Raw genomic sequence first — 26,456 nt, forward strand, 5'->3', positions numbered from 1 at the left:
ATGCAAGAGTTTGGTCGGGCGTCGGGGCTCTTCCTTAACCCGCGCAAGTCGACCCTATGGGTGCTGGGGGGTAACGCGGTGACCTGTCCTTGGGCTACATCCCTTCAGGTGGCTGTGGAGGGTGTGAAGTACCTGGGTGTTTTCCTCTCTGCCTCGCCCACGGTGGCGTGGGACCGGAACGTCCAGCCGGTGTGGGATCGGGTCCAGATGGACGTCAAGACATGGACGCGTATGCCTCTCAACATCTACGGCCGGTCGGCCATCTTTAAGATGGTGGCCCTGCCTCGTCTCCTGTACCAACTACAGAATCATCCATTCAAGATTGACCCGCAGTTGTTCCGGAGTGTTGACTCTGTGCTAGGCCGTTTTCTGTGGGCTGGGGGTGCCTCCAGGGTGGCGCTGCGCACATGCTTCCTCTCTACATACTGCGGCGGCTTAGCGACCGCGGATATCTTGTCCTATTATCAGGCCTCCCATCTTCTTGTGCTTAACGAGTGGTGGTATGGGGACCGTAGCGATCCGGCTTATGCTCTGGAGCACTCTCTGATGGGTGGCGCTTCCCTCCACACCTTGCTGTATTCGGCCAGGCGGAGGCGGCTGCTTCCGCAGGTTACCCAGGTGGTTTTCGCGGTCTGGCGGCGGGCCCTGCACCGTATGGGTTGGTGGGGTAGACTGACGGCCGAGACTCCGTTATGGCGTAATGGCCTACTACCGGCGCTGGCGTCTTTGTCTGGGTTCGACGGCTGGGACGCGATCGGGATCTCATCCCTCGGCCATGCTCTCTCTGGCACTACCCTTAAGTCCTTTCAGGACCTCAGTTCTGAATTTAGCATGCCCAGGTCCCAGTTCTTCCGCTACCTCCAGTTTCGCCATGCTCTTACCCCAAGCCTGGTGGGCTTGGAGCAACTCCCTGACTTCAGCCCCATCGAGGCAAAACTATTTATGGGAGACTTGGGCGACAAGAAGGTCTCTCAGATATACCGCTCCCTGGTCACGCACTGCTCCCCTTCCCTCTCGACATTGAAGGCCTCCTGGGAGAATGATATCGGTCCCCTGGATGAAGACGACTGGCGTGAGGCCCTTGAATCTCCTCGTGGTGCTGCCATAGCTATCCGCCTCCGCTTTATCCAGTTCAAATACCTTCACCGGGCTTATTACACTAGGGACAGTCTATGGCGGGCGGGTCTTATAGCAGCTCCAGAATGCCTGAGGTGCGGTACTGAAAGAGGGACGCTTTTCCATACTGTGTGGTCCTGTGAGAGACTGACCCGGTTCTGGGCAGGGGTTTGGGACTGCTTATCGGAGGTGTTGGGGTGGGACCTGCCTCGTACCCCTAGGCTGGGCCTTCTTCATGTATTGGAAAACGTTGGGGGTAACATTTACAAACGTCATCTGTTGTTACTGGGGCTTGTGGTGGCAAAGAGGGATCTGGCACAGGCCTGGAAGAGCGAGCGTGCCCCCCCACTCGGTGCCTGGAAGGCGGGCCTGGACTTCCTCATTGGTCTGGAGCAGCCTGTTTTCGAAGCCCGGGGGTGTCCCGCAAACATTACAAAATTTGGAAACGATGGGCGGACTACAGGGGCCTGACCCTCGACCCCCCATGGACATTGATGATGCACTACCTCCAGATGTGGATCCCGTACCCTAGGCTGCTGGCCAGCACCATCTTTTGTTTGCCATCTCATGTTGCTGAACTGTGATCACGTGCACTGGGTTAGGGTGGGATAAGGGGTGGGTAGCTGAGGGGGGGTTGGGTGGTACTCTTGGGGCTGGGTGGGTCGGGGTAGTTAGGAATATATCGTTCTGTAACACTGGGTTCAACGCTATGTCAATGCTGTGTCTTTTCATATCTGTCGTTGACAGTCTCCTCCTGCCTGTGGAGGGCTGTACTAAACCTTGCTTGAACTCGTAATAAAAATGGTTTTGAAAAATATCAACCACTTGAAAAAGTTAGGCACCGAGATAGGGGATCCTGAGACTACACACCAGCGGCTGGGCAAGAGTGGTGATGAAGGCTGAGATATGGGCTACATTGATGGCAGATGAACAGTAAAATGGCTAATAAGCCTCCCGTACATTACCATGCTCAGTTCATCAGGGCGAAAAGACTTGTTTGAAGTTTATATCCTTTTGCTCATTCGCTCATTATATTTGGTTACTAGGGAAAGGGGTGGAAACACAGATCTCTTAGCTATACCTATGCCAGGTTGTCATATTGACAGTTCAGGGTATGGGTGTGGGAAGTGGGACAGTGTGGGGAAGGGGTGACCGGTTGAGGGAGGAGAGATTCACAAACATACCAGAGGGTAAGTCCTTTGTTAATCAGCCAGCCGTAGGAGTTCCTGAGTCACAGATAGGGCAAGGGAGGGGAGACAAGGAAGCCTTCCCGAACAGATTGGGAAGAAGAAGGGATACACGCGCAATGGGTAAGGAATGCTACACGGAGTTGACAAGGGATGTCAACGGGCCAGGAAACACGGTCAAGAGAGGGCTAGGCTAGTAGCTCGATATTTCAGGCTCAAACCCAACATTTTATTTCTGCAGGAAACCCACTTGATGGGTATAAATTACACTTTCCTGGGAACAGGAAAATACACTACACTAGTACATGAGTTATTTTCCTCTGGTGCTTGGGGAGTTGCCTTACTAATTAAGAAAAATCCCCCCTTCCACACTACTAAGACCTGGACCGACCTCAGCAAGACTTTTGTTGCTGTCCAGGGAAACTGGGGGTGGCAGAAGTTTACATTGATCAGTGTCTATGCTCCACCAAGACTGCAAACTCAAAAGTTAGACGCAGTAGCTAATTTGAATCTGGCCCCTCCACACACATTATCAGTGGCGATTTTAATGATGTAATCGACCGAAGCCTCGATCGCACAAACACTAGCACAGGAACCCGTATTCCCACCCCCTTGGTCGAATTTGCTAACTTCTTAGGGCTGACCGACCTCTGGCAGCAACACCACCCAATAGACCGTACCTACTCATACTTCTTCGGGCCCACAGTCTTCCCCAGATTTTATTATCTCATCGCTCCGTTGGTAGAGATAAGGACGGTAGAGAAAGTGGAGTACCTCGCAAGAGGAATATCTGACCACTCACCACTTTGCTTAATATTGGGCGGAAGAGGGAGTAGACCACTTTCGGAAGTGAGACTGAACACTTGGAAGCTCCAGGACAAAGCAGTAACTGGAGTGACTAGGACGGAGACTGAGCTATATTTCCAAGAAAACGAGGGCTCAGTGTCCTCAGCCATTACATTATGGGAGGTCTATAAGACAGTGATACGAGGTAGGGTGCAAGATGTAATAGCGCGGAAAAGAAGGGAGGAGACCCACCAAGTCGAGGCGCTGGAACGAAAGCTCCTAGAACTCGAGAAAAACATAACCCCGGACACAGATGTTTCTATGATTCGCCATATTGCAGTTACATGCAGGGAACTCCGAGCCCTGACAGTACGAGAATCTAGGTCTCACATCAACGACTCGGAGTCACAAGACAGACCCGGGAGGCTACTGACCTGGCTGGGCAGGAAAGAGAGAGTACTAAAATGGGTGTCCCGGATACACAAGAAGGAGGAAATACACGTAGCCGCACACACTGTAGAGGGGGCATTAGCCCGCTTCTACAGAGAGTTATACGATGCCAGACCACTAGCAGATGACTCACTGGTAGCAGACTGCCTCAGCGGAATAGACACTCCTGCCATGACATGGGGAACAGGGAAGCCCTTGAGAAGGATATCACTCAGACAGAAATATTAGACACAATCAATAGGCAAAAATCGGGGAAAACCCCAGGGCCAAACAAAATGCCAAGGGAATTCTTTTAAGAAAACACTAGTTTATTAGGTCTACACCTTTTAAATATGTATCACGCGGCCCGAGAGGAGGGAACTCTTCCCGCAGGCCTTTGTTAAGCCACAGTAGTGGTCATTCCCAAGCAAAGGAAGACAGCAGAGAATTGTGGGTCTACCTCCCAATATCATTTCTCAGCGTTGAAATCTTGCCTCTAATCTAGGGCCGGACTGGGAACCAAAACCGGCCCTGGCAAAGTGCTCGGCCTGCCCCCGGGGAAGGGGGGTGGGGAGGGGTTTGGGGGGGAAAAGGAGGTTGGGGATGCGACCGAGCTCTATGCTGCAAAAAAGGCCCTGTAACAAAAACGGCCCCCAGTGGTCCAAAACCGCCTCCCACCCTTGCGGCGTACCGGGGGACTGCCCGGTGCCCACAACGGCCAGTTCGGCCCTGCTCTATTCAGGTGGCGCGCTTACTGCCGGTGATCACATTCCTCATCCACCGTGATCAATCTGGCTTCATGCCCAGCTGAGCCACACGTTTTAATCTCTGTCGTTTGGCCAACTGGCTAGACGCAGTGAGGAGGTCCACCCCACATGTGCTCCTTTCCCTAGATGCGGAAAAAGGCCTGTGATACAGTTCACTGGCCTTTTATGCGGTAAGTCCTTCTGAAGTTTCGGTTTGGTCAGGGCTTTATGACATGGGTGCAGCTGCTTTACACCAACCCAAGAGCCAGAGACCAGGTCAATGGGGTTAGGTCGGCAGACATCCCCATTCCAGACAAGGCCGCACTGTATCTCCCTTGCTTTTTACCCTGATACTGGAGACATTGGCATGCTTGGTTAGTACCCACCAAGAGTTATGTGGATTCCAAGATAACGTAGGTCACCTCAAAGACGAACGGATCTCTGTCTACTCAGACGACATTGTGTTTTTTATAACTAACCCCGACAAGACACGCTGATACTGCAACTGTCTAAGGAGTATGGTAATCATGCGTGATATAAAATGAATTGGGAAAAGTCAAGTTTCTACCCGTGGGAGGTACTATCAATTTGCACTCAATACCGAGACACCTTCACATTACCAGGGAGGGATTCAGATATGTAGAGCTTTACATTTCTACCAATGAAGTTGATTGCCTACACTAGTATCAAGCTGGTTCTCATGGAATTCCGTGAAGACGTGGCCAAGTGGAGACAGCTCCCCCTGACGCTGCTGGGAAGAGCAGCCATGTATAAAATGACCACGCTCTTTAAGCTACTTTACATACTACAAAATACATACCACCGAGTCCCAGGGGCAATTTTTAAGGTAATTAATGATGAACTCTGCACATTTTTATGGAAACTACAGTGCAACCAATCCAACAGGGGGGATCGTCCTGGCATACAATCCTACTATAGAGCGGCACATTTAATTGTAATCAACGAATGGGGGCATGCTGCAGGAGATCACCCCACATAGGCTCTGGAAAGGCTCCAATTTCAGAAACACACCTACCTTCACTACCTCTACATGGGTGCAGGTGTCCAGGGTCTGCTACCTACCACACAAAGTTGATCGAGGCATGGAGAGGGGCGGAGCGATAAATGTGATAGGGAAAGAAACTGACAAGAGCGATGCTACTCTGGGAAGGTAGGAGACTACCAGATATCATAAAACTTCAGGGCTTCAGACAATGAGACATAGTCGGGATTGCTACAGAGGGTGATATCCTAAAAGATGGGGACTTGATCTCCTTTTCGGCACTTCAAACTGAATACCACTTAACACGCACACAAAAATACAAATACCTACAATTGCAACACACTTGGAGGACAGAAAAGTTTAACAATACAGACATTCCTGAGTATGCAGCACTGGAGGGTAGACAACTGCAAGAGGAAATACTCTCCAAGGTGGTCTCCTGGAAATATAAAACTTTAATCAATAATATCCCTGACAAATTGAAATTTCTTAGGTCTAAATGGGAAGAAACGACTGGTCCACTAGAAAATATTGATTGGGAGGGGGCCTTAATGCACCCAAGTGAAGCAGCAATTAAGCTCTGCTTAAGGCTGATACAATTCGAAGTCCTTCACAGGGTATACTATGATAGGGCAGACTACATACCATGGGAAGAGCAGAGACGCCCAAATGCCTGCGTTGCACAATAGACTAGGGCCCTCACATACACAGGCTTTGGGAATGTCAATACGTACTGGTCACTGAAAGTTAACGAACTGAATGATAGACTAGAGGCTCAGGTTCCCATGGACCCCAAATATGTTTTACTCAGCATCCCTACGGAAGTTGACCTTCCAAAGCACAAACTCTTATTAAGCATCTTAGGGCTGATAGTCGCAAAAAGAGACATCGCCAGACACAGGGGAGCCAAGGGCCAGCACACACTAGCGGAATGGAGAGCCAGTATGGACCTAGATATGGGGCAGAGAAGATGACATACGCTGTCAAAGGAGGCCCAAAAAAGTTCACTAAGATATGCACTCTGGCTGAGCTACTATAACTTAGAAATAGAGTGGGCTGGGATTGATAGCACACACCCAAGCACACAGGGTTAAAATGTAATCCGCAGATTTCTTCAGCCCTTTCTGAACGGGGAGGGGAGAATGGTTTTTTATTAGGACCTCTGTTATTTACGTTTCCCTGATAGTAATTACAAGATGTAATGATGTAAAACCTACTGTGCACAAGGTTCACCTACTGATGTGCTAGCTGACGTTTGAAAATAAAAATAGAAAAAAGGACCAGCGATGCAGTGCAGCACTGCCTAGAGGACTTATAATGAGGAATTATCGACAGGACCAAAGTAGCAGCTAGCAGCACTGTATAGAAGACTTAGAATGAGGAATTACCACTGGGGCCAGAGAAGTAGCTAGCAGCACTGCTTAGAGGACTTAGCATGAGGAATTACCGACAGGACCAGAGAAGCAGCTAGCAGCACTGCACAAAAAGGTAAAATAACGAAGGGAGCAGCCTTTGGAGCCAGGACTGGGAAAAGCCAGCTATGGCAAGAAGACATAGAGGAACTGGAAAAGTTAGGACCCGAGCCTGCCAGCAAAAGAGGCAGACATTATAAAGGCCCAGGACCCAAACCAAGAAGAGACTTTTAGGAGGCAGAAGAGGCGGGGATCAGCAGCTGGCCACTGACATCATCTGACTCCTGTGGGTAGAGACGATAGATGTACCAGCGGTAGTGACCTACGGGGCGCCCTGTTCAACATTAGGATAGGGGTGCTCTGCAAACAGAAAGGAACATCAGCTGCAAGCTGTGATATAAAACTCCCCTCCACCTTCAATGCATTAGCACTGCTTTTTGGTAATAAATAACTTGTCGGAGGCACAGACGAGCATCACAGCAATGCTGCAGAGAGTGTGCACTGCAGAGCAGGAAATGAAAGCAAGTAGTGCGCAACACTAACCTATATGGCTAACAGGGGCAGTCTACAGGGCGAGAAAGAAGGGGCAAATGTAAGCTATAAACCAATGAAAACAAAGATTTTTTGAAAAGCACATGAAGAAGCCAATCAAAAGCGATGGACGTGCTGCTGAATGCCCATACAGTGCATACAGCCTGCCTCTAAGAGTAGCGCAAGCACGCTGCCAAGGTCGAACTAAAAACGACAACAGCTGTATTTAATGGAAATGCTTCTGTTTTCCAAGTTCAACGTTGAGACAGTCGTGTTTGAAATCATATGACAGAAGAGGAGGTACAATTTTTCCTGTTGTTTATGATCCTTCGTAATTTACCAAGGAAATTTTCAACATTTATGATTGTCTTCTGGTTTGCTATTAAATACTTCGATTTTTGTTATATGCAATAAATACATACTTGAAAACGGTTGTACCCGATGTCTTTTTTTTCTCTGACCAAGTAATGCAGAAATAAATAGACATAAAATAATATATTGCATTACGCTATTGGACAATGATTATCAGCATCCCATACGTCCTTTGACTGAATAACAGATCCTCCCTGCTGTTAGTGAAGGTCTGTCATTCAGCGGGCAGCTCACCTGCAAATGCGTGCTTTGTCATTCTACCTGCTTTATTGCTCAATGGCAAATTTCTAGTTCACAGACTGTTGTAGTGGGATAAAATAAACAGCTGGCAACATACATGTACATGAAAGCAACCAGCAAATGATTACCCTATTCAGAGTTACTTTACATGTCACAGGAGACGAGCTACCGTTGGAAGTCATCAGGCCCTGATGAAGTGCAAACAAGCATTGGAAATGCAATAGGTCTCGCACCATTAGAGTTAGTGCTTTTAGAATTGTTTATGGGTTTTTTTTTTAAATGTTTAGCATTTTTGTTTCCTGTAGCCAATGCTAAAGAATTACAAATAAAAAAAGCCATAAACATTTCTAAAAGCTCTAACTGAAATGGTCTGAGACCTATTGCACTGTGTGAGGGTGAGGGGTTGAGGGTGAGTGAGGGTGAGGGTGAGGGTGGGTGAGGGTGAGTGAGGGTGAGGGGTTGAGGGTGAGTGAGGGTGAGTGAGGGTGAGTGAGGGTGAGGGGTTGAGGGTGAGTGAGGGTGAGTGAGGGTGGGTGAGGGGTTGAGGTTGAGGGTGAGGTGTTGAGGGTGAGTGAGGGTGAGGGCGAGTGAGGTGTTGAGGGTGAGTGAGGGTGAGGGTGAGGGGTTGAGGGTGAGGGTAGGTGAGGGGTTGAGGGTGAGTGAGGGTGATGCTGAGGGGTTGAGGGTGAGTGAGGGTGAGTGAGAGTGAGGGTGAGTGAGAGTGAGGGTGAGTGAGAGTGAGGGTGAGTGAGAGTGAGGGTGAGTGAGGGGTTGAGGGTGAAGGGTTGAGGGTAAGTGAGGGTGAGTGAGGGTGAGTGAGGGTGAGGGGTTGAGGGTGAGTGAGTGTGAGGGGTTGAGGGTGAGTGAGGGTGAGGCGTTGAGGGTGAGTGAGGGTGAGTGTGGGTGAGGGTGAGTGAGGGTGAGGGGTTGAGGGTGAGTGAGGGTGAGGGTGAGTGTGGGTGAGGGTGAGGGTGAGTGAGGGTGAGGGTGAGTGAGGGTGAGTGAGGGTGAGGTTGAGGGAGGGTGAGGGTGAGTGTGGGTGAGGGTGAGTGAGGGTGAGGGGTTGAGGGTGAGTGAGGGTGGGTGAGGGGTTGAGGGTGAGTGAGAGTGAGGGTGAGTGAGGGTGGGTGAGGGTGAGTGAGGGTGAGGGGTTGAGGTTGAGGGTGAGGTGTTGAGGGTGAGTGAGGGTGAGGGCGAGTGAGGTGTTGAGGGTGGGTGAGGGTGAGGGGGTGAGGGTAGGTGAGGGGTTGAGGGTGAGTGAGGGTGAGGGTGAGTGAGGGTGATTCTGAGGGGTTGAGGGTGAGTGAGGGTGAGTGAGAGTGAGGGTGAGTGAGAGTGAGGGTGAGTGAGGGGTTGAGGGTGAGTGAGGGTGAGTGAGGGTGAGTGAGGGTGAGGGGTTGAGGGTGAGTGAGGGTGAGTGAGGGTGGGTGAGGGGTTGAGGGTGAGGTGTTGAGGGTGAGTGAGGGTGAGGGCGAGTGGGGTGTTGAGGGTGAGTGAGGGTGAGGGTGAGGGGTTGAGGGTGAGGGTAGGTGAGGGGTTGAGGGTGAGTGAGGGTGATGCTGAGGGGTTGAGGGTGAGTGAGGGTGAGTGAGGGTGAGTGAGAGTGAGGGTGAGTGAGAGTGAGGGTGAGTGAGAGTGAGGGTGAGTGAGGGGTTGAGGGTGAAGGGTTGAGGGTAAGTGAGGGTGAGTGAGGGTGAGTGAGGGTGAGGGGTTGAGGGTGAGTGAGTGTGAGGGGTTGAGGGTGAGTGAGGGTGAGGCGTTGAGGGTGAGTGAGGGTGAGTGTGGGTGAGGGTGAGTGAGGGTGAGGGGTTGAGGGTGAGTGAGGGTGAGTGTGGGTGAGGGTGAGTGAGGGTGAGGGTGAGTGAGGGTGAGTGAGGTTGAGGGAGGGTGAGGGTGAGTGTGGGTGAGGGTGAGTGAGGGTGAGGGGTTGAGGGTGAGTGAGGGTGAGTGAGGGTGAGGGGTTGAGGGTGAGTGAGAGTGAGGGTGAGTGAGGGTGGGTGAGGGTGAGTGAGGGTGAGGGGTTGAGGTTGAGGGTGAGGTGTTGAGGGTGAGTGAGGGTGAGGGCGAGTGAGGTGTTGAGGGTGGGTGAGGGTGAGGGGGTGAGGGTAGGTGAGGGGTTGAGGGTGAGTGAGGGTGAGGGTGAGTGAGGGTGATTCTGAGGGGTTGAGGGTGAGTGAGGGTGAGTGAGAGTGAGGGTGAGTGAGAGTGAGGGTGAGTGAGGGGTTGAGGGTGAGTGAGGGTGAGGGGTTGAGGGTGAGTGAGGGTGAGGCGTTGAGGGTGAGTGAGGGTGAGTGTGGGTGAGTGAGGGTGAGGGGTTGAGGGTGAGTGAGGGTGAGTGTGGGTGAGGGTGAGGGTGAGTGAGGGTGAGTGAGGGTGAGGTTGAGTGAGGGTGAGGGGTTGAGGGTGAGTGAGGGTGAGGGGTTGAGGGTGAGTGAGAGTGAGGGTGAGTGAGGGTGGGTGAGGGTGAGTGAGGGTGAGGGGTTGAGGTTGAGGGTGAGGTGTTGAGGGTGAGGGCGAGTGAGGTGTTGAGGGTGAGTGAGGGTGAGGGGTTGAGGGTGAGGGTAGGTGAGGGGTTGAGGGTGAAGGAGGGTGAGTGAGGGTGATGCTGAGGGGTTGAGGGTGAGTGAGGGTGAGTGAGAGTGAGGGTGAGTGAGAGTGAGGGTGAGTGAGGGGTTGAGGGTGAAGGGTTGAGGGTAAGTGAGGGTAAGTGAGGGTGAGTGAGGGTGAGTGAGGGTGAGGGGTTGAGGGTGAGTGAGGGTGAGGGGTTGAGGGTGAGTGAGGGTGAGGCGTTGAGGGTGGGTGAGTGTGGGTGAGGGTGAGTGAGGGTGAGGGGTTGAGGGTGAGTGAGGGTGAGTGTGAGGGTGAGTGAGGGTGAGTGAGGGTGAGTGAGGTTGAGGGTGAGTGAGGGTGAGTGAGGGTGAGGGTGAGGGGTTGAGGGTGAGTGAGGGTGAGTGTGGGTGAGGGTGAGTGAGGGTGAGGGTGAGTGAGGGTGAGTGAGGGTGAGTGAGGGTGAGGGGTTGAGGGTGAGTGAGGGTGGGTGAGGGTGAGTGAGGGTGAGGGCAAGTGAGGTGTTGAGGGTGAGTGAGGGTGAGGGGTTGAGGGTGAGGGTAGGTGAGGGGTTGAGGGTGAGTGAGGGTGAGTGAGGGTGATGCTGAGGGGTTGAGGGTGAGTGAGGGTGAGTGAGAGTGAGGGTGAGTGAGAGTGAGGGTGAGTGAGGGGTTGAGGGTGAAGGGTTGAGGGTAAGTGAGGGTAAGTGAGGGTGAGTGAGGGTGAGTGAGGGTGAGGGGTTGAGGGTGAGTGAGGGTGAGGGGTTGAGGGTGAGTGAGGGTGAGGCGTTGAGGGTGAGTGAGGGTGAGTGTGGGTGAGGGTGAGTGAGGGTGAGGGGTTGAGGGTGAGTGAGGGTGAGTGTGAGGGTGAGTGAGGGTGAGTGAGGGGGAGTGAGGTTGAGGGTGAGTGAGGGTGAGGGTGAGGGGTTGAGGGTGAGTGAGGGTGAGTGTGGGTGAGGGTGAGTGAGGGTGAGGGTGAGTGAGGGTGAGGGGTTGAGGGTGAGTGAGGGTGAGGGTGAGTGAGGGTGTGTGAGGATGAGGGGGTGAGGATGTGAAGGCGCGTTTGGCAGTGTATGTTTTAACGCTCGGAATATCATAATGAACCCAGACATGACAGTCTCCAGCCAACAGCTGTAAATAGTTAGTCAAGTAAGCTAATGTTTGAGAGAGGCAGGCCCAAACCAAACTCCATGTATATTGCTAGAGCAATGCTTGACAGTTCTGCTGTTTAAAACCCAGCACAGTTCTAAAACAGTTCTGAAAAAGCTAAGAAGTCTGGCCTTTTTGCTTTGCCAATGCTGGTTTACATTGCTTTGGTAAAACGCCATTGTTGAAAGATGTGCCCAGCCACTCGTCATTATGTAAAAATTAAATTACCTTAATGCAAAAATATATTTTCTGGGCACAAAAAAAAAACAAACTCCGCCATTGAAGCCTCAAGCCTAAAACGGAACTACTTTGTGTGCGCATGCGCACCTTGTGAGAGGGTGGACTGCTGAAACTCCGTGAACATATCCAGTCTCGATCTGCTCGATCCACCGCCCCCTGCTGTAGTGAGCAGTGAATGACAACAGCAGACCAATGGAGAGGGGTGGCTGACTGAAGACCCTTGTAAGTATGTTATATACAATTTTACTAAAAATGAAATAAGTCTTGGCTAATGCCACACCTAAAATCACCCATTCATTTGGGGGGAAAGTCTCAGATCATGTAAAGACAGCTTGTCAGGCAGAAGGATTAAAACAACTGCAAGTTATTGATGCATCTTTAAAACTGCATAGGAATAATTCAGCTAAACAGACATTAAGATGACAACAAAAAGCAAAATGTGTGCATCAGACACATGGGCGCAAAAGAGAGGAAGAAAAGACAATCTGTGCAGAGGCAAGAGGGAAACAGACTGGGTGGGCGTCAGCTTCCGAGACAGAAAGGGGGAGACACCGGGGCGGAGACGGCATCCGAAAGAGGACTAACACAAAAGCATTGGGCATGCACACATCACAGGAGGCAGGAGGAGAAAGGAGACACGGGGCTAGTTCATCAGAGACCAGAGGAGAAACAGAGCTGCGCGTCACAAAGGCGAAGAGAGAGGCCTTTGCCTGCAAAAAAACATTAATTGGACAACAAAACAAACGCACACGGCAGGTTAACGAGGCAGAGAAGAAAAAAAATAAACAAACAAGACGGAGGGAAGAGAGGGGAGGGGGGAGGAGAAATGCGACACGGCGGGAAGGGGAGGGGGCGGAGCGGGTAAAATAAACAAAAAGACGGAGGGAAGAGAGGGGAGGGGGGAGGAGAAATGCAACACGGCGGGAAGGGGAGGGGGCGGAGCGGGTAAAATAAACAAAGAAGACGGAGGGAAGAGAGGGGAGGGGGGAGGAGAAATGCGACACGGCGGGAAGGGGAGGGGGCGGAGCGGGTAAAACAAGACGGACGTGCACGCGCTTTTAAGCTCAATGCGCATGCGCATTGAGCTTAAAAGTCACGGGCACTGCAAGGAATCGCCACGATTCCTTGCAGTGGATAAAGAGTGGATAAGCCCCCATAGTCGCTTGCTCGATGCGCATGCGCATCGACAGGCGAGACCTAAAAAACCATGACAGCAGAACATGTTGGCCACTCATCAAAATGAGGTCTAAAAATAACAGTGTTTTTAACAATGTGCTAGGTAAATAACCAATCAAAGCTTTATTTCGATATACACACACACGATATCATAAAAGCACATACAAAATTTAAAAAGAAAAACCACAATTCATAAACCTTACATTTTTCAGGGTCAGTTACAGTAAAAACATTCGTGTTACAATAAATAGGTTAATAACACACATTTCTTTTTTTTATTTATTTATTTATTTTATTGTAGAAAAATATATATTTACATGGAGGATACAGTATACATGGATGAGAAAAGAGGAAGAAAAGAAAGGGAGAGAGGAAAAGAAGCGCCCGGGGGAGGAGGGGGGGGGGGGCGGAAACATAACTGTTCAAACTGTTCGCTGCCAGTCTTATTTGACGTTAGTCTGATTTACGGTCTTCCAGTTCAGGTTACCGATGTCGTTCTCCACCCCTTCGTTATGCTTGGTTTACCTCTTTGGACCCTCACCCCGGGAGAGAGGAGATAGGGAAAGATCAAGGAGCAGATGCTGGTTGTAATCTTGTTGTGCACACAGGACTGGCTGGATTATCCATCTTCACCGCCTATGGGGGTTTGTGCGATGCTAGGTAGTCATCTAGGGAGCCCCACATGTTGAACTGCCTGTGTGTCTTTGGTGTGTGTATCGCTGTTATGTTGTCGGCCGCTCGTAGAAAGGTAATCCAGTTAAGCCATGCTTTCGGCGTGGCTTTTGGTGTGTCTTTACAATTACTTAGAACCATTTTGACCGCCACAGTCAGCAATAGATCAATTAAGTCACTGTTCTCTTTAGTTGTGATTGCTGAGGAGGTGAACCCGAGTGCTAGGCTCTGGAAGTCTATGTGAATGGTTACCCCTATAATCTCGTTAATTAGCACTTCAATTTTGTCCCAGAACTCTCTAATCTTAGGGCAGCTGTAGAGTAGGTGTTCTAGGTTCCCTCCCCCCTTGCCGCAATTCCAGCATGAGTCGCTCTCCCGGATCCCCCCCTCCTCCTATATTTTTTTTTTTTTTTTGACCACCTCTTCTCTCTCCAGCCTCATCTTTCTGGCGGAGGTGGGTGAGTTCGCTAGTGAATCCAGAAAGATCTTCAAGCTGCAAAACTACACCGACAGGTAAGAAACTATTCGTTTTGCAGCATGAATCTTTCTGGATTCACTATGCTGTGCATCGATTTCGTAGCGGTTTCTCATTTCCGTGGCGGCTGGGTGGAAGATGAGCTCTGGTTTCTGAATATATGCTGGAGCACCCTTTGTCCGACTTGTGCTTCCTTGTTCATCTGAACATCCACGCAATAGTGTTTCGTGAATGTGTGCACCGAAGCCCATGTTGCCGCCAGGCATATGTCTTGTATGGGCGTATTGGCCAGGAAGGCTATTGTAGCCCCCTTTTTCCTAGTGGAGTGGGCGCGTGCCCCCTCTGCCAGTTCTTCCCCTGCCCTTTTGTGGCAGAGTTGGATTGTTTGCGCGATCCATCGTGCAATCGTGGTCTTAGTCACTGCCTTGCCCATGTAACTGTTGGCGAACGACACAAAGAACTGTTTCGTTTTCCTGTGCCCTTTTGTCCTTTCAATGTAATGCATGACCGCCCTTCTGGCGTCCAGGGTGTGCAGAGCTCGCTCTGCGCTAGTTGTTGGTTTTTGGAAAAAACTCGGTATCTGTATGGACTGGTTCATGTGGAACTTGGACACCACCTTCGGCATGAAGTGTGGGTCGGTCCTCATCACCACCCTGTCATTGTGTATTTGTAAGTAGGGCTCCTGTAGCGTTAGCGCTTGCAGCTCGCTCACTCTTCGTAAGGACGTTATTGCAACCAGGAAAGCAGTTTTCATAGTAAGCATCTTCAAGGAGGCCTTGTGAAGTGGCTCGAAGGGCTCCTTCATGAGTTCCGTCAAGACCACGTTTAAGTTCCATGCCGGTGGTGGTACCCGCTTGGGTGGTGCAATCCTCTTTGCTCCTTCCAGGAACCTCTTTACAACTTGTGATGTGAAGAAGCTTCTGCCCATCTCACCCCTTGTATATGCCACTATAGCCGCCAGGTGAACCCTCAAGGAGGACGAGCTGAGGTTTTTCTCCAGTAAGTGTGTCAGGTACTTCAGTACCGTGGAGTCCTTTTTCATTTTATTGTGGAGTCTTTCCCTCCTGCACCACATCGTGAATCTTTTCCACTTTGCGACATAGCACTTCCTCGTGCTGGGCCTTCGTGCCTCCCGAAGGACCCTGAGGGTGCTCTCGGGCAGTCTCAAATGTGCGAACTCTAAGTCTTCAGGAGCCATGCTATTAGGCTCATGCTCTCTGGTTCTGGGTGCAGCACCTCTCCGTTCTGCATGGAGAGCAGGTCCTTTCTTCTGGCGAATCTGTGGGGTGCACACTGCGCCATCTCCATGATCTGCGAGTACCATGTCTGCCTCGCCCACTGCGGCGCGACCAGTATCAGGGTCATGGTGCTCGCTCTGCACTTGCTCAGTACTCTGTGTATCAGTGGTATCGGGGGAAAAGCGTACGCAAATCTCCCGGACCAATCTATCCATAGGGCATTCCCAAGGGACCCTTCTTCGTGTTGTCTGGATGCGAAGTTTCGGCATTTCGCATTCTGGCGTGTTGCAAACAGGTCCACTGATGGTGTTCCCCACCTGTTGAACAGCCTCCTTGTCTCCTGAGCATTGAGCTCCCATTCGTGGGATGCCGAGGTCTGTCTGCTCAGCCAGTCTGCCTGAATGTTCTCCTTCCCTGGTAGGTGTATGGCTAGCAGGTCTATCTGGAGAGGGATGGCCCACCTCCATATCTCCTGCGCCAGCGTCGAAAGCGTTGTTGACTGTGTTCCACCCTGTTTGTTGATGTAGAACATCGCCGTGGTGTTGTCCGTCTGTAGCAACACCCTTTGCCTGTACAGTCTTGTCTGGAAGGCTTTCAGTGCAAGGAAAATTGTCTTCAATTCGAGGTAATTGATGTGCCTTGTCGCATCTGCTGGCGTCCAAAGACCCCTCACCTTGAGCTCCTCCATGTGAGCGCCCCATCCCTTCAGGGATGCGTCCGTGGTGATGGTCACTGTCGGAGTTGGGAGTGTTAGAGGTTGTCCCCTTGTTAAGTTCTCCAAGGTCCACCATGCCATCTCCTTCTGCACTGCGTGCGTCACCACCACAAGATCCTCCCAACTGCCCGAAGCCTGTGACCATTGTTCCTGGAGCCATTCTTGCATGGGTCTCATGTGGAGCCGCACATTCGGCACTAGGTGGATGCATGATGCCATCATCCCCATGATCTTGCTCGCAGTCCTCACTGTCCGAGCTTGTCCCTTCCGGTAGAGGCGAGTTTCCTTGACCAGCGCCCTCGCTCTCTTCTCGCTGGGAAACACTTTGCCCTGTAAGGTGTTGATCTCTGCCCCCAGGAAGATCTTCACTTGCTCCGTGGAGAAGTGTGGCTCAGGGGTTAGAGGCGGCAGACCCGGAAGCTGAGATCGGTCCTGGACCAGGGTTCAATTCCCCGCCTCGGCGGGTCTTGGGCTAAAAATTCCATGGACTCGATAATTCTCGCGCCGGTGCCTTCTCGACTCACGGGTTCACACTCTGCGACTCTGGGCAATAGCTTGCTTAATCTCCACAACGGCCCCTCGCGGCGGGATGCCTGACTTTCACCTTGTGGATACCCGCTGGGGCTATCACACAGGGGAATATCAGGACGGGTTCCCTAAGCAAGCGCCGGGACACCCACTGCGGGTAGCTGTGCGCTATATAAGCTCAACTACATTTACATTTACATTTACATTTACATTTACATTTACATTCCGGCTCCATTGATGATTTCTTCCAATGGACAGAGAACCCCAGGTTTATGAGCGTGCTCGTCACTGCATGTGCATGCTGCTTGCACTTCTGGTACGAGTTTGCTTTCACCAGCCAGTCGTCCAGGTAAGGGTATACGTGTATCCCCTGTCTTCGGAGGTGCGCTGCGACTGCCGCGAGGCACTTCGTGAATACCCTTGGTGCTGATTTCAGTCCGAAGGCCAGCGTTGTGAACTGGTAGTGGCCTCCTCCGATTGCGAACCTGAGCATATGCTTGTGCTTCTCGTTCATCGGTATGTGCAGGTAGGCGTCCTTGAGGTCTATCGTGACCATGAAGTCTCCGACCTGCAATTGCGGCAGCACCTCCTGTAGGGAGGTCATTTTGAACTTTTGTGTCCTTATGAATTTGTTGAGGAACCTTAGGTCTAGGATGGGTCTCATCTTGTCGTCGACCTTTGGTACTAGGAAGTACGTTGAGTATATTCCCTTGTTCCTTTCCCTGAAGGGAACTCTTTCTATGGCCTGGTTTTGTAGAAGTTCTTGCACTTCTTCCTGAAGCCTCACCAGCTGTTCTCTTGCTGGTGGCTTTCCCCTTGGCTTTCTGTTTGTTGGCTTTCTTTCCAACTCCAAGCAGTATCCTAATTGGATGATGTTTAGGATCCATTTGTCTGATGTTATTTCTCTCCATTCTTGGAGATAGAACTTTAATCTTCCTCCCACTGGTGTCATGTGGTCGTAGGTCTCTAGATTGTCCTGACCCCTTTGTACGTGGTGCCCCCTGGGATCTTTTTTGTGGTCGGGCACCCGGAGGTGTCTGAAGTCACTTTGAGGTGGGCTGCTGCCCCCTCTTCTACTCTGGCCACGGCCATTTCTCCCTCGAAAGGACTGACCTCTTGGCTGGTATTGCCAGGACTGCTTCTGGTGACCTTGCTGAGTCTGCCTGGTGCGTCTGCTGGAAGGCCTGGTGCGATGTACCTGGCTGGTTTCCACCTCTCCTGCCGGGCCTCCGTGCCGGGGTGCCCCTTCTGTTGCCTCTGAACTGCAATGCCCCCATGGATCTTGCAGTCTCGTTATCTTTTTTGAGTTGGCATAGTTTGTCGTCAACCGTTGCTCCGAAAAGTGTTTCGCCGTTGAACGGTGTGTTCAGGATACTGTGTTGTACCTCGGGTTTGAACCCTGAGATCCTGAGCCAGGCGTGTCTCCTTTCCGTGACACCCACCATCATGAGCCTGCTGGCGGTGTCTGCTCCGTCCAGGGCCGTCTTAAGGCAAGAATTTGCTGCGTTTTTTCCTTCTTCGATCAATTTTTCGGCCTTCTGCCTGGCATCCTGGGCTAGGTCCTTCACCAACTGCCCCAGCCCCTCCATGATCTGGTACATGTGCCTGTTTAACAGGGCGTTGGAATTAGCCATGCGCCAGTGGGTCGCGGCATTTCGCTCGATCCTTCTCCCCACCAGATCCATCCTCTTGCTCTCCTTATCCGGTGGTGGGCCCGAGGTAGTGGATACGCTCGCCCTCTTCCTAGCTGTGGCCGTGATAATGGAGTCAGCGGAGACATCGCCTCGAATGTAGGCCGGGTCCTTCGAGGAGTGTTTGTATTTTTTCTCTGTTCTGGGAGTTACCGCCTTGCATGTTGCGGGCTCTTTGAACGCTTCCTTCCCCTGCGCCAAGACGCTCTTGAGCATTGGGAGGAACTGGCTTCTTGTTTGTGTTGGGAGCAATGTCTCTAGCAGGAAGTCTGCTTTCTGCTTTTCTTCGTCGAGCTTTAACTTGAATGCAGTTGCGGCAGATTGTATCGCCGAGTTGTATGCCCCGATGTCGTCCGGCGGCGAGGGTCTCGAGGGGTATGAGTCGACCGCCTCTTCCGGGCTCTCGGTGTCGACGTCTAGGTAATCCTCCTCGCGTGGGTCAGAGGTGACCGACTCGGCGTCCAACCTACTGCCCTCTTCGTCCTCATAGCTGTAATCCTCGTAGGGATTTTCTTCAGCTTCCCGGTCGTCGACCATCTCGTCGCTAGGCACATGTTCCTCTTCCTCCTCGACCAGATCTAGCACGGCGTGCTTGGTCTTGTGTGGAATCGTGAAGGCACTCATCTCGGTGGCGACCTCCTTTCTCCGCTGCAAGAGGCTTGCCATCTCGGCTTCCAGCCGACGTCTTTTCCTTTCCACCTCGGCCGCATTTTCGGCTTCGGAACGTTCGGCCCCTCTCTTCGTCGCCTGGTTCGGCGGCGAGATTTTCGGCGTCGACGGCTTGGACGTCGAACTGGCTTTTGGGTCCTTGGACGGTGCCGAGGCTTTAGGGTCTTTCTCCCTCGACGTCGATCGGTCCCTTTCGGCGACGATCTTCGACGCTTTCTGCTGGTCAACAGCTTCCGGCGCCAGGGACTCCTTCTCCGAGGATCCGCTGGGCCTGCTTGCGGTCGCTGACGGCAGATGTCGCTGCGTCGGCGCCTTCGGGCTCTTGGCCTCGTACTTTCGAGACTCAGAGTCTCTCGTGTTCTTGTGGGACGTCGAGTCTCCTACCTTATCAGGTGTCTCCTTGTAATCGGTCTCTACGACCGTGTAGCTGTCGTCTTCGGCGGCAGCGTTGTCCTCCTCCTCTGAGGACATCCCCAGCTCGTACAGCGATGGCGTCGGGGATTTTCCTTCGAGGGCGGCGTGTGCTACCCTCTGTCTCTTCCTCACACGGAGGGTCTTCTGGGCGAAGACGGCGCAGGCGTTGCAGTCCTCGCTTCTGTGTTCTACCGGTAGGCAGAGGTTGCAAACCGGGTGCTGGTCTTTCTGCGCGTACTTGTGTCTGCAGTTCGGGCAGAACTTGAACGGTGTGTTGTCCATCCTCGTGCGTTCAGGCCTCCCTGACCGCGTGGACGTCGACGATCGTCGAAGTTCTCGAGGTTTTCACCTTCTTTACTCTTCGTCAATGTTCTGTGAAGTCTTCTTTGGTCTTCTTCTTCCAATATCTCCAATATCTCCTCTAACTTCCACTCTTTTCAGTACTTTCTCCAAAAATGTCTGGAGCCCAACGGGAACGATCCAGACCCGACCGCGGAAAAAGAATCTGAAGATGGCGCCCAAGAGTGGGAGCTTCCGCAGGAAGCATGCCGACGTCACCAGAAATGCACCCGAGGAGGTGTGACGCCGACGCCCACAAGGGCTACAAAAAAAAACCCAAAAAACAAAGAAAAGACTACGAATCCGGACCCAACCACAAGACCGCGGAATATGCACAGCATAGTGAATCCAGAAAGATTCACGCTGCAAAACAAAGGAAATGCAGCCTTGAACTTCTGGAGTCCAGCAATACTAAATAGTTATGGTTTTCCTTGGGTATGTAGTCTGCACAATCCATTATGTAATATTATTGAAGATCATTGAGCTAGAACAGAAGAACAAGGCACTTAGGCATTGGACTGGATCTGGAAGTTTTTGACAAGTAACCCTGGCATTGGTAGGCCGCGTCACTCGGCTTCGTGCCCACGCCGTCGGCGCTGGAAGTGACGTGTGCAGTAACTATATAGGTGCCACCACAGCACACTGATGTTAGTAACTTTTCATAATTTCTCTGCCAGGAGCACAGACCCACAATTAATCAATCAACCACGCATTTGTAGAGCGCACTACTCACCCGCGAAGGTCTCAAGGCGCTAAGAGCTGGGGGGTTGGGGTTGGTAGCTGCTACTGTTCGAACAGCCATGTTTTGAGAAGTCTCCTGAAGGTCAACAGGTCCTGGGTCTGTCGCAGGTGGATGGGGAGGGTGTTCCAGGTCTTGGCGGCAAGGTGGGAGAAAGATCTGCTGCCGGTGGTCGTTCGGTGAAAGCGTGGAACGGTGGCGAGGTCGGCGAAGCTAGTGGTTGGGAGTGTAGAAGGTGAGTCGTTTGTTGAGGTATGTTGGTCGGCATCGCAGAGTGCTTTGTGTGCGTGGGCGAGGAGCTTGAAGGTGATCCTCTTGTTGACCGGGAGCCAGTGCAGGTCTCTCAAGTGTGCAGTGATGTGGCTGTGGATGTCGAGGACGAGGCGTGCAGAGGCGTTCTGTATGCGTTGAAGACTTTTCCGGAGTTTGTCCGTGGTTCCTGCATAGAGGGCGTTGCCGTAGTCCAGTCTGCTGGTGACGAGGGCCTGGGTGACCATCCTTCTGGTTCCGGTGGGGATCCATCTGTACATCTTGCGAAGCATGCGTAGGGTATTGAAGCAGGAGGAAGAGGAGACTGTGTTGACTTGCTGGGTCACTGACAATGATGAGTCCAGGATGAACTTCAGGTTTTGTGCGTGGTCGGTGAGTGTCGGCGCAGTTCCCAGCAAGGCTGTCCTCCAGGAGTCGTCCCAGGCAGAGGGGGTGGAGCTGAGGACCTCCAACTTGTCCAAGTTCAGTTTTAGGCAACTGTTCTTCATTCCGCGATGGCCTTCCTTCGTGGAAGTTTGTTTTGAGAACTGACCACTGGTGAGCTAAATGAAGGCCCTGGCCCTTAAACTGCAACCGGCTCCAAGAGAGGAAAGGATGGGAGAGTCAGAAAGAATCTGCTGCTAAATAGAGTCTCTACCAGATAAGGTGTTACCAAAGGTAAGTCACTTGTTCATCTGATAGAGACTTCCATCAGCAGATATATTACCTTAGAAACGATATCAAAGCAATGCCTCCCTGGAGGTGAATCTGCAAAGTCAATTTTAAACCAAAATGTCATGCAGGACCGAACAGGTGAAGTGCCCATCATGACAGACCTGATTTTTAAGGCAGTAGTGTTGGGTAAATGTGTGCAAAGATGTCCACGTTGCTGCCTGATAGATAACCAGGACAGGTACTCCATGTGCTAATGCAATGGTCACAGCCTTATCTCTGAGCATGCAAACACTCAGGGGGTTGCTTCTAGGCCAATGGCATGGCAGATGGGATGGTTAGTTTCCTGCATGGTCTTCCCTTTCTTAGCTCCTACGAACCACACAGAGTTGATCATCTACCTGTAACTGTTTTGTGAGATTAAGGTGGAGCGGCAATGCTCTTTTTGGGTCCAGACAGTGGGGTCTCTGCTCCTCTTTGGAGCAGTGAAGTGGAGCAAAGAAGGTATTCAGGGTGATGTTCTGGCCTACATGGAAGAGAGTCACAACATTCAGAAGGAAGGAGGCATGTCTCTGTAGGACAACCTTGTCCGGGTAGAACATTTGTAGGGTGGATGTACTGAAAGTACCTGCAATTTACTGACCCTCCTGGCTGATGTTATGGCCGCTGGAAAGGCGATTTTTATGGACAAATGGCCTAAGAGGGAAGGTGTGCTGAGGCTCAAAAGATCACATCAATAAAGCTGAGGGCAAGATTTAGGTCCCACTGGGGCATGGGGGAAATATGTTCTGTAAGCCTTTAAAAAACAGAGCAACAACAGTTGACTTAAATATGGAAGGGTGATCCAGTAACCGCAAAAATAACAAAGTGTCTGAAAGACAACCTTTAAGTGTGCCCAAAACAGAGCCATTCTGGGCCAACGATAGAGCAAACAGAAGAAGCTTAGTAAAAGGTTTAGAAAGTGGGCTGTTGCTGTGGGAAGCAAGCCATGCCACAAACATATCAGAAAAACATCACAGACTTTGGGAGGAAGGTCAAAAGTTGTAAACCGTTGCCGCTCAATTTCCACGCATGAAGGTGAAGGGTGCGCAGGTTCAGGTGAAGAATCTCCCCTGTTGATGCGACAGGAGATCCTCTCAAAGAGGCAGCCTGATCGGAGGACCAATGGCCAAGCTCAACAGCTCAGGATACCAGACTCTCCATGCCCAATCCAGAGTCACAAGAATGACTTGGCTGTGTCGTTCCTGCTCTTCTTGAGTACTCTGGGCATGAGTGTTATGGACAAATAGGCGCCCAGGAGGTCGGAGCGTCACTTGAGAAGAAACGCCTCTCTAAGCGAGAGTGGCCTTGGAAACTTCCCGGCGGTGGCTAGGGCCGGACTGGGAACCAAAACTGGCTCTGGCAAAGAGCTCGGCTTGCCCCCCTGGGAGCGGCCGAGCTGTTTGCCAGGGCCGGTTACAACCGATTTTGTTACAGGGGTCGATTTTGTAGCTATGCTGCAAAAACAGCCCTGTAACAAAAACGGCCTGCAGAGGCCCAAAATTGGCCCCCACCCTAGCGGCCCACCGTGAAAACGCCTGGTGCCCACTACGGCCAGTCCGGCCCTGGCTGTGGCACAGAACTAACCCTGGCTCTCCCCATTGCTAAAAGAGCCCTTGCACCAACTCCTGGTGGAGACTGCAGTTGTGATACGCCTGGCATCTTCAGCTGAGTGAGTCTGTTGGGTGTTGAACCAACAGGGAAATACCCTGGCGTGCCAGCAATGTCCGAGACGCAGAGCCTCTTAACTAAGGGTCTACAACTCCAGCCCTCCTGTTTGTTGAAGTACCACATAATGGTGGTGTTGTCTGTGAACACATGCACCAGCCTTCCCCTGATCGAAGGAAGCAAGGCTTTCAATGCTGGTGAATCAGCTGAAGCTCCAAAACGTTGATGTGGAGTTCGAACTCAGCCGGAGCCAAGAATCTTTTAATCACCATCTCTCCCAGGTGGCAGACCCATCCCAAGAGTGAGGAGTCTGTCACCGCAGTCAGCCCTGGTTGGGGAAGGACGAGGGGTCTGCCACTGACCAATCGTGATTCGTCAGCCACCACTACAGATATTTTGCAGTTCTCTCTGCGATCTGGACCATGTCAAGAAGTTTCCTCTGACGCTGAGCTCATTGGAACTTCAAGTCCCACTGCAGAGCTCGCATATGCGAACGGGCATGAGTAACAAGCAGGAGGCTAAGAGGACCAACAACCTCATGGTCAGTCCCTCCAAAATCCAGGATAGAGGCTGAAACAACTGTATTATACCCTGAATATCCTGGACTCACTGTTCGGGAGGATAGACCCGAAACTACACTGTCATGAGTAGCTCCGATGAAAGGCAGCATCTGAGAGGGAGTCAGGTATGACTTCGGCAAGTTGACTGTGAAACTCAGCAAGTGCACAAGGCTCGAGGTGTGAGCAGGCTGCTTGCCAATCGTTGCGGTAGGGGAAAAACTAGAACCCTTGACCTCTGCAGATTAGTTGCAACCACCTCCATCACTTTCCTGACTGGTAAGGCCAAAGAGGAGCAAGGCAAACTGAAAGCGCTCTTGGCCCACGTGAACTGCAGGTAATGTCTGTGGGCAGGCAGGACAGGGATGTGGAAATATGGGTCCCATAAGTCCAACGCTACTATCCAGTCTTCCGGGTCCAGGGCAGGTAGAACCTGCGTGAGCATCTTGAAAAGGAAGAGATTGAGAAGGCTAAGGTCTAGGAAAGGACAAAGGCCTCCGTCCTTCTTGGGCACCAGGAAGTAGCGGGAATAGCAACCACAGCCTACGTCTGACGTCAGCACTATCTCTATGGCTCCCTTAGCCAAGAGTGCCAGCACTTCCTGACAGAGCAAGGGGAGACGGTCCTCCATCATCCAGGCATGAGTGGCAAGGCTGGAGGGAGCAGTAGTCACAAAGGGAAGGGAGTAGCCGCTTTGGACGATTTGCAAAACCCAACTGTCTGATATTACTGACCCCCAGTGATGAAGGTGATGCCCTCTGGATGCTCATGATGATCAGGCAGCAAACCAAATGGGTTTGGAGGCTTCCATTGTCAGGGGGGGAGGTGGACTGACCCAACCTTTGGCTACCTGTCCCACATCGTCTATGAGACCCACGTCCTCAGCCACTAAAAGGCTGGGAAGACTGTTGGCTGGGGGAGGGAGTGGCTGGGAGGCTATGGACGCAGTTGGAGACCCTTTTGAGGCCATGAAAGGGATGAAAGGTGAACTGGGGAGATGAGGAGCCATAGATGAGCCCAAGGACCTGGCTGTATATCTTCTGTCCATTAAGTGCTCCAGCGATGAGTCCGCCTTCGTACCAAAAAGAAAGGAGCGATCAAAGGGTATGTCCATAAGTAAGGCTTGGACATCCCTAGAAAATCCAGTTCTTCTTAGCCCAGTGTAGCGTTGCAGGGCCACCAATGTTGAAATAACTCTAGTCAGCAAGCCTGTCGTGTCCAGTCCACATTGTATGGTGAACTTTGCTGAGCTCTCCGATCAGCAACAGCTTGGGAGAGTACAGCTTGGACCTCTATCAAGACCATAGGCAATCTGTAATAACCACAGAGGCAGTGGTTAATGAATAAAAGGTCCTTATTCATGTAAGTACAGCTACACAAGTGTACAGCAACCTCCAGCTTCATCAACTGACGATTCTTTCAGAATCTCCCAGTGATGTCATACTATGGCATCACTCGGTTCTACAATGGGAGAATGAAATCTCCACATATCTCCCCCCTTACAATGAATTGCAATGAAACACAAAGATTAATACATATTAAACATCAATAACAAGAAGTCCACCACCACCACCAACAAGAAGTGTCCCAGAGTGATGTGGTGGTGTCCCAGAGGGATGTGGTGGTGTCCCATCACTAGTGATGCGGTGGTGTCCCATCACTAGTGATGCGGTGGTGTCCCATCACTAGTGATGCAGTGGTGTCCCATCACTAGTGATGCGGTGGTGTCCCATCAGTAGTGATGCGGTGGTGTCCCATCACTAGTGATACGGTGGTGTCCCATCACTAGTGATGCGGTGGTGTCCCATCACTAGTGATGCGGTGGTGTCCCATCACTAGTGATGCGGTGGTGTCCCATCACTAGTGATGCGGTGGTGTCCCATCACGAGTGATGCAGAGGTGTCCCATCACGAGTGATGCTGTGGTGTCCCATCACGAGTGATGCTGTGGTGTCCCATCACGAGTGATGCAGTGGTGTCCCATCACGAGTGATGCTGTGGTGTCCCATCACGAGTGATGCTGTGCTGTCCCATCACGAGTGATGCTGTGGTGTCCCATCACTAGTGATGCGGTGGTGTCCCATCACTAGTGATACGGTGGTGTCCCATCACTAGTGATGCGGTGGTGTCCCATCACTAGTGATGCGGTGGTGTCCCATCACTAGTGATGCGGTGGTGTCCCATCACTAGTGATGCGGTGGTGTCCCATCACGAGTGATGCAGAGGTGTCCCATCACGAGTGATGCTGTGGTGTCCCATCACGAGTGATGCTGTGGTGTCCCATCACGAGTGATGCAGTGGTGTCCCATCACGAGTGATGCTGTGGTGTCCCATCACGAGTGATGCTGTGCTGTCCCATCACGAGTGATGCTGTGGTGTCCCATCACGAGTGATGCTGTGGTGTGCCATCACGAGTGATGCTGTGGTGTGCCATCACGAGTGATGCTGTGGTGTGCCATCACGAGTGATGCTGTGGTGTCCCATCACGAGTGATGCTGTGGTGTCCCATCACGAGTGATGCTGTGGTGTCCCATCACGAGTGATGCGGTGGTGCCCCCGAGTGATGCGGTGGTGCCCCCGAGTGATGCGGTGGTGCCCCCGAGTGATGCGGTGGTGCCCCCGAGTGATGCGGTGGTGTCCCCGAGTGATGCGGTGGTGTCCCCGAGTGATGTGGTGGTGTCCCCGAGTGATGCAGTGGTGAAAAAGGTTGCTTTCATACTTAATAAATGAATGAGGGTCCACAGCTTTCTGTATCTTTTAAGCAGCACAAAAAACAAGTGATATCTTTTAAAGGGGCTGATTTTTAAAAGGGGGTTATGGAATTAAAACTTAAATTAGTTTCAGGAGGAGGAGCTACGC

The 26,456-nt window shown here is 51.7% G+C and overlaps 2 protein-coding genes across 5 annotated transcripts in view; both read right to left on the reverse strand.

Annotated features, from left to right (window-relative positions):
• CALCOCO2 (calcium binding and coiled-coil domain 2) overlaps window positions 1-26,456 on the reverse strand; it is a 428,938-nt gene that overhangs the window by 377,000 nt on the left and 25,482 nt on the right. The window lies entirely within an intron of this gene.
• Window positions 14,020-18,762, reverse strand: LOC147717447 (uncharacterized). Of its 2 annotated transcripts, XM_086920506.1 has the most exons (3): window positions 16,784-18,762; window positions 14,163-16,405; window positions 14,020-14,072 (listed from the first exon to the last, which is right to left on the reverse strand). In XM_086920506.1, the coding sequence occupies exons 1-2, from the start codon at window positions 17,511-17,513 to the stop codon at window positions 14,193-14,195; spliced, it is 2,943 nt and encodes a 980-aa protein (XP_086776632.1). In that variant the 5' UTR covers window positions 17,514-18,762; the 3' UTR covers window positions 14,020-14,072; window positions 14,163-14,192. The 2 variants fall into 2 exon arrangements, with proteins under 2 accessions (XP_086776632.1, XP_086776631.1); XM_086920505.1 differs by having other exon boundaries at window positions 14,026-16,405.

This window comes from Lissotriton vulgaris, chromosome 5 (assembly GCF_964263255.1).
Source record: "Lissotriton vulgaris chromosome 5, aLisVul1.2, whole genome shotgun sequence".
Classification (NCBI taxonomy): domain Eukaryota; kingdom Metazoa; phylum Chordata; class Amphibia; order Caudata; family Salamandridae; genus Lissotriton; species Lissotriton vulgaris.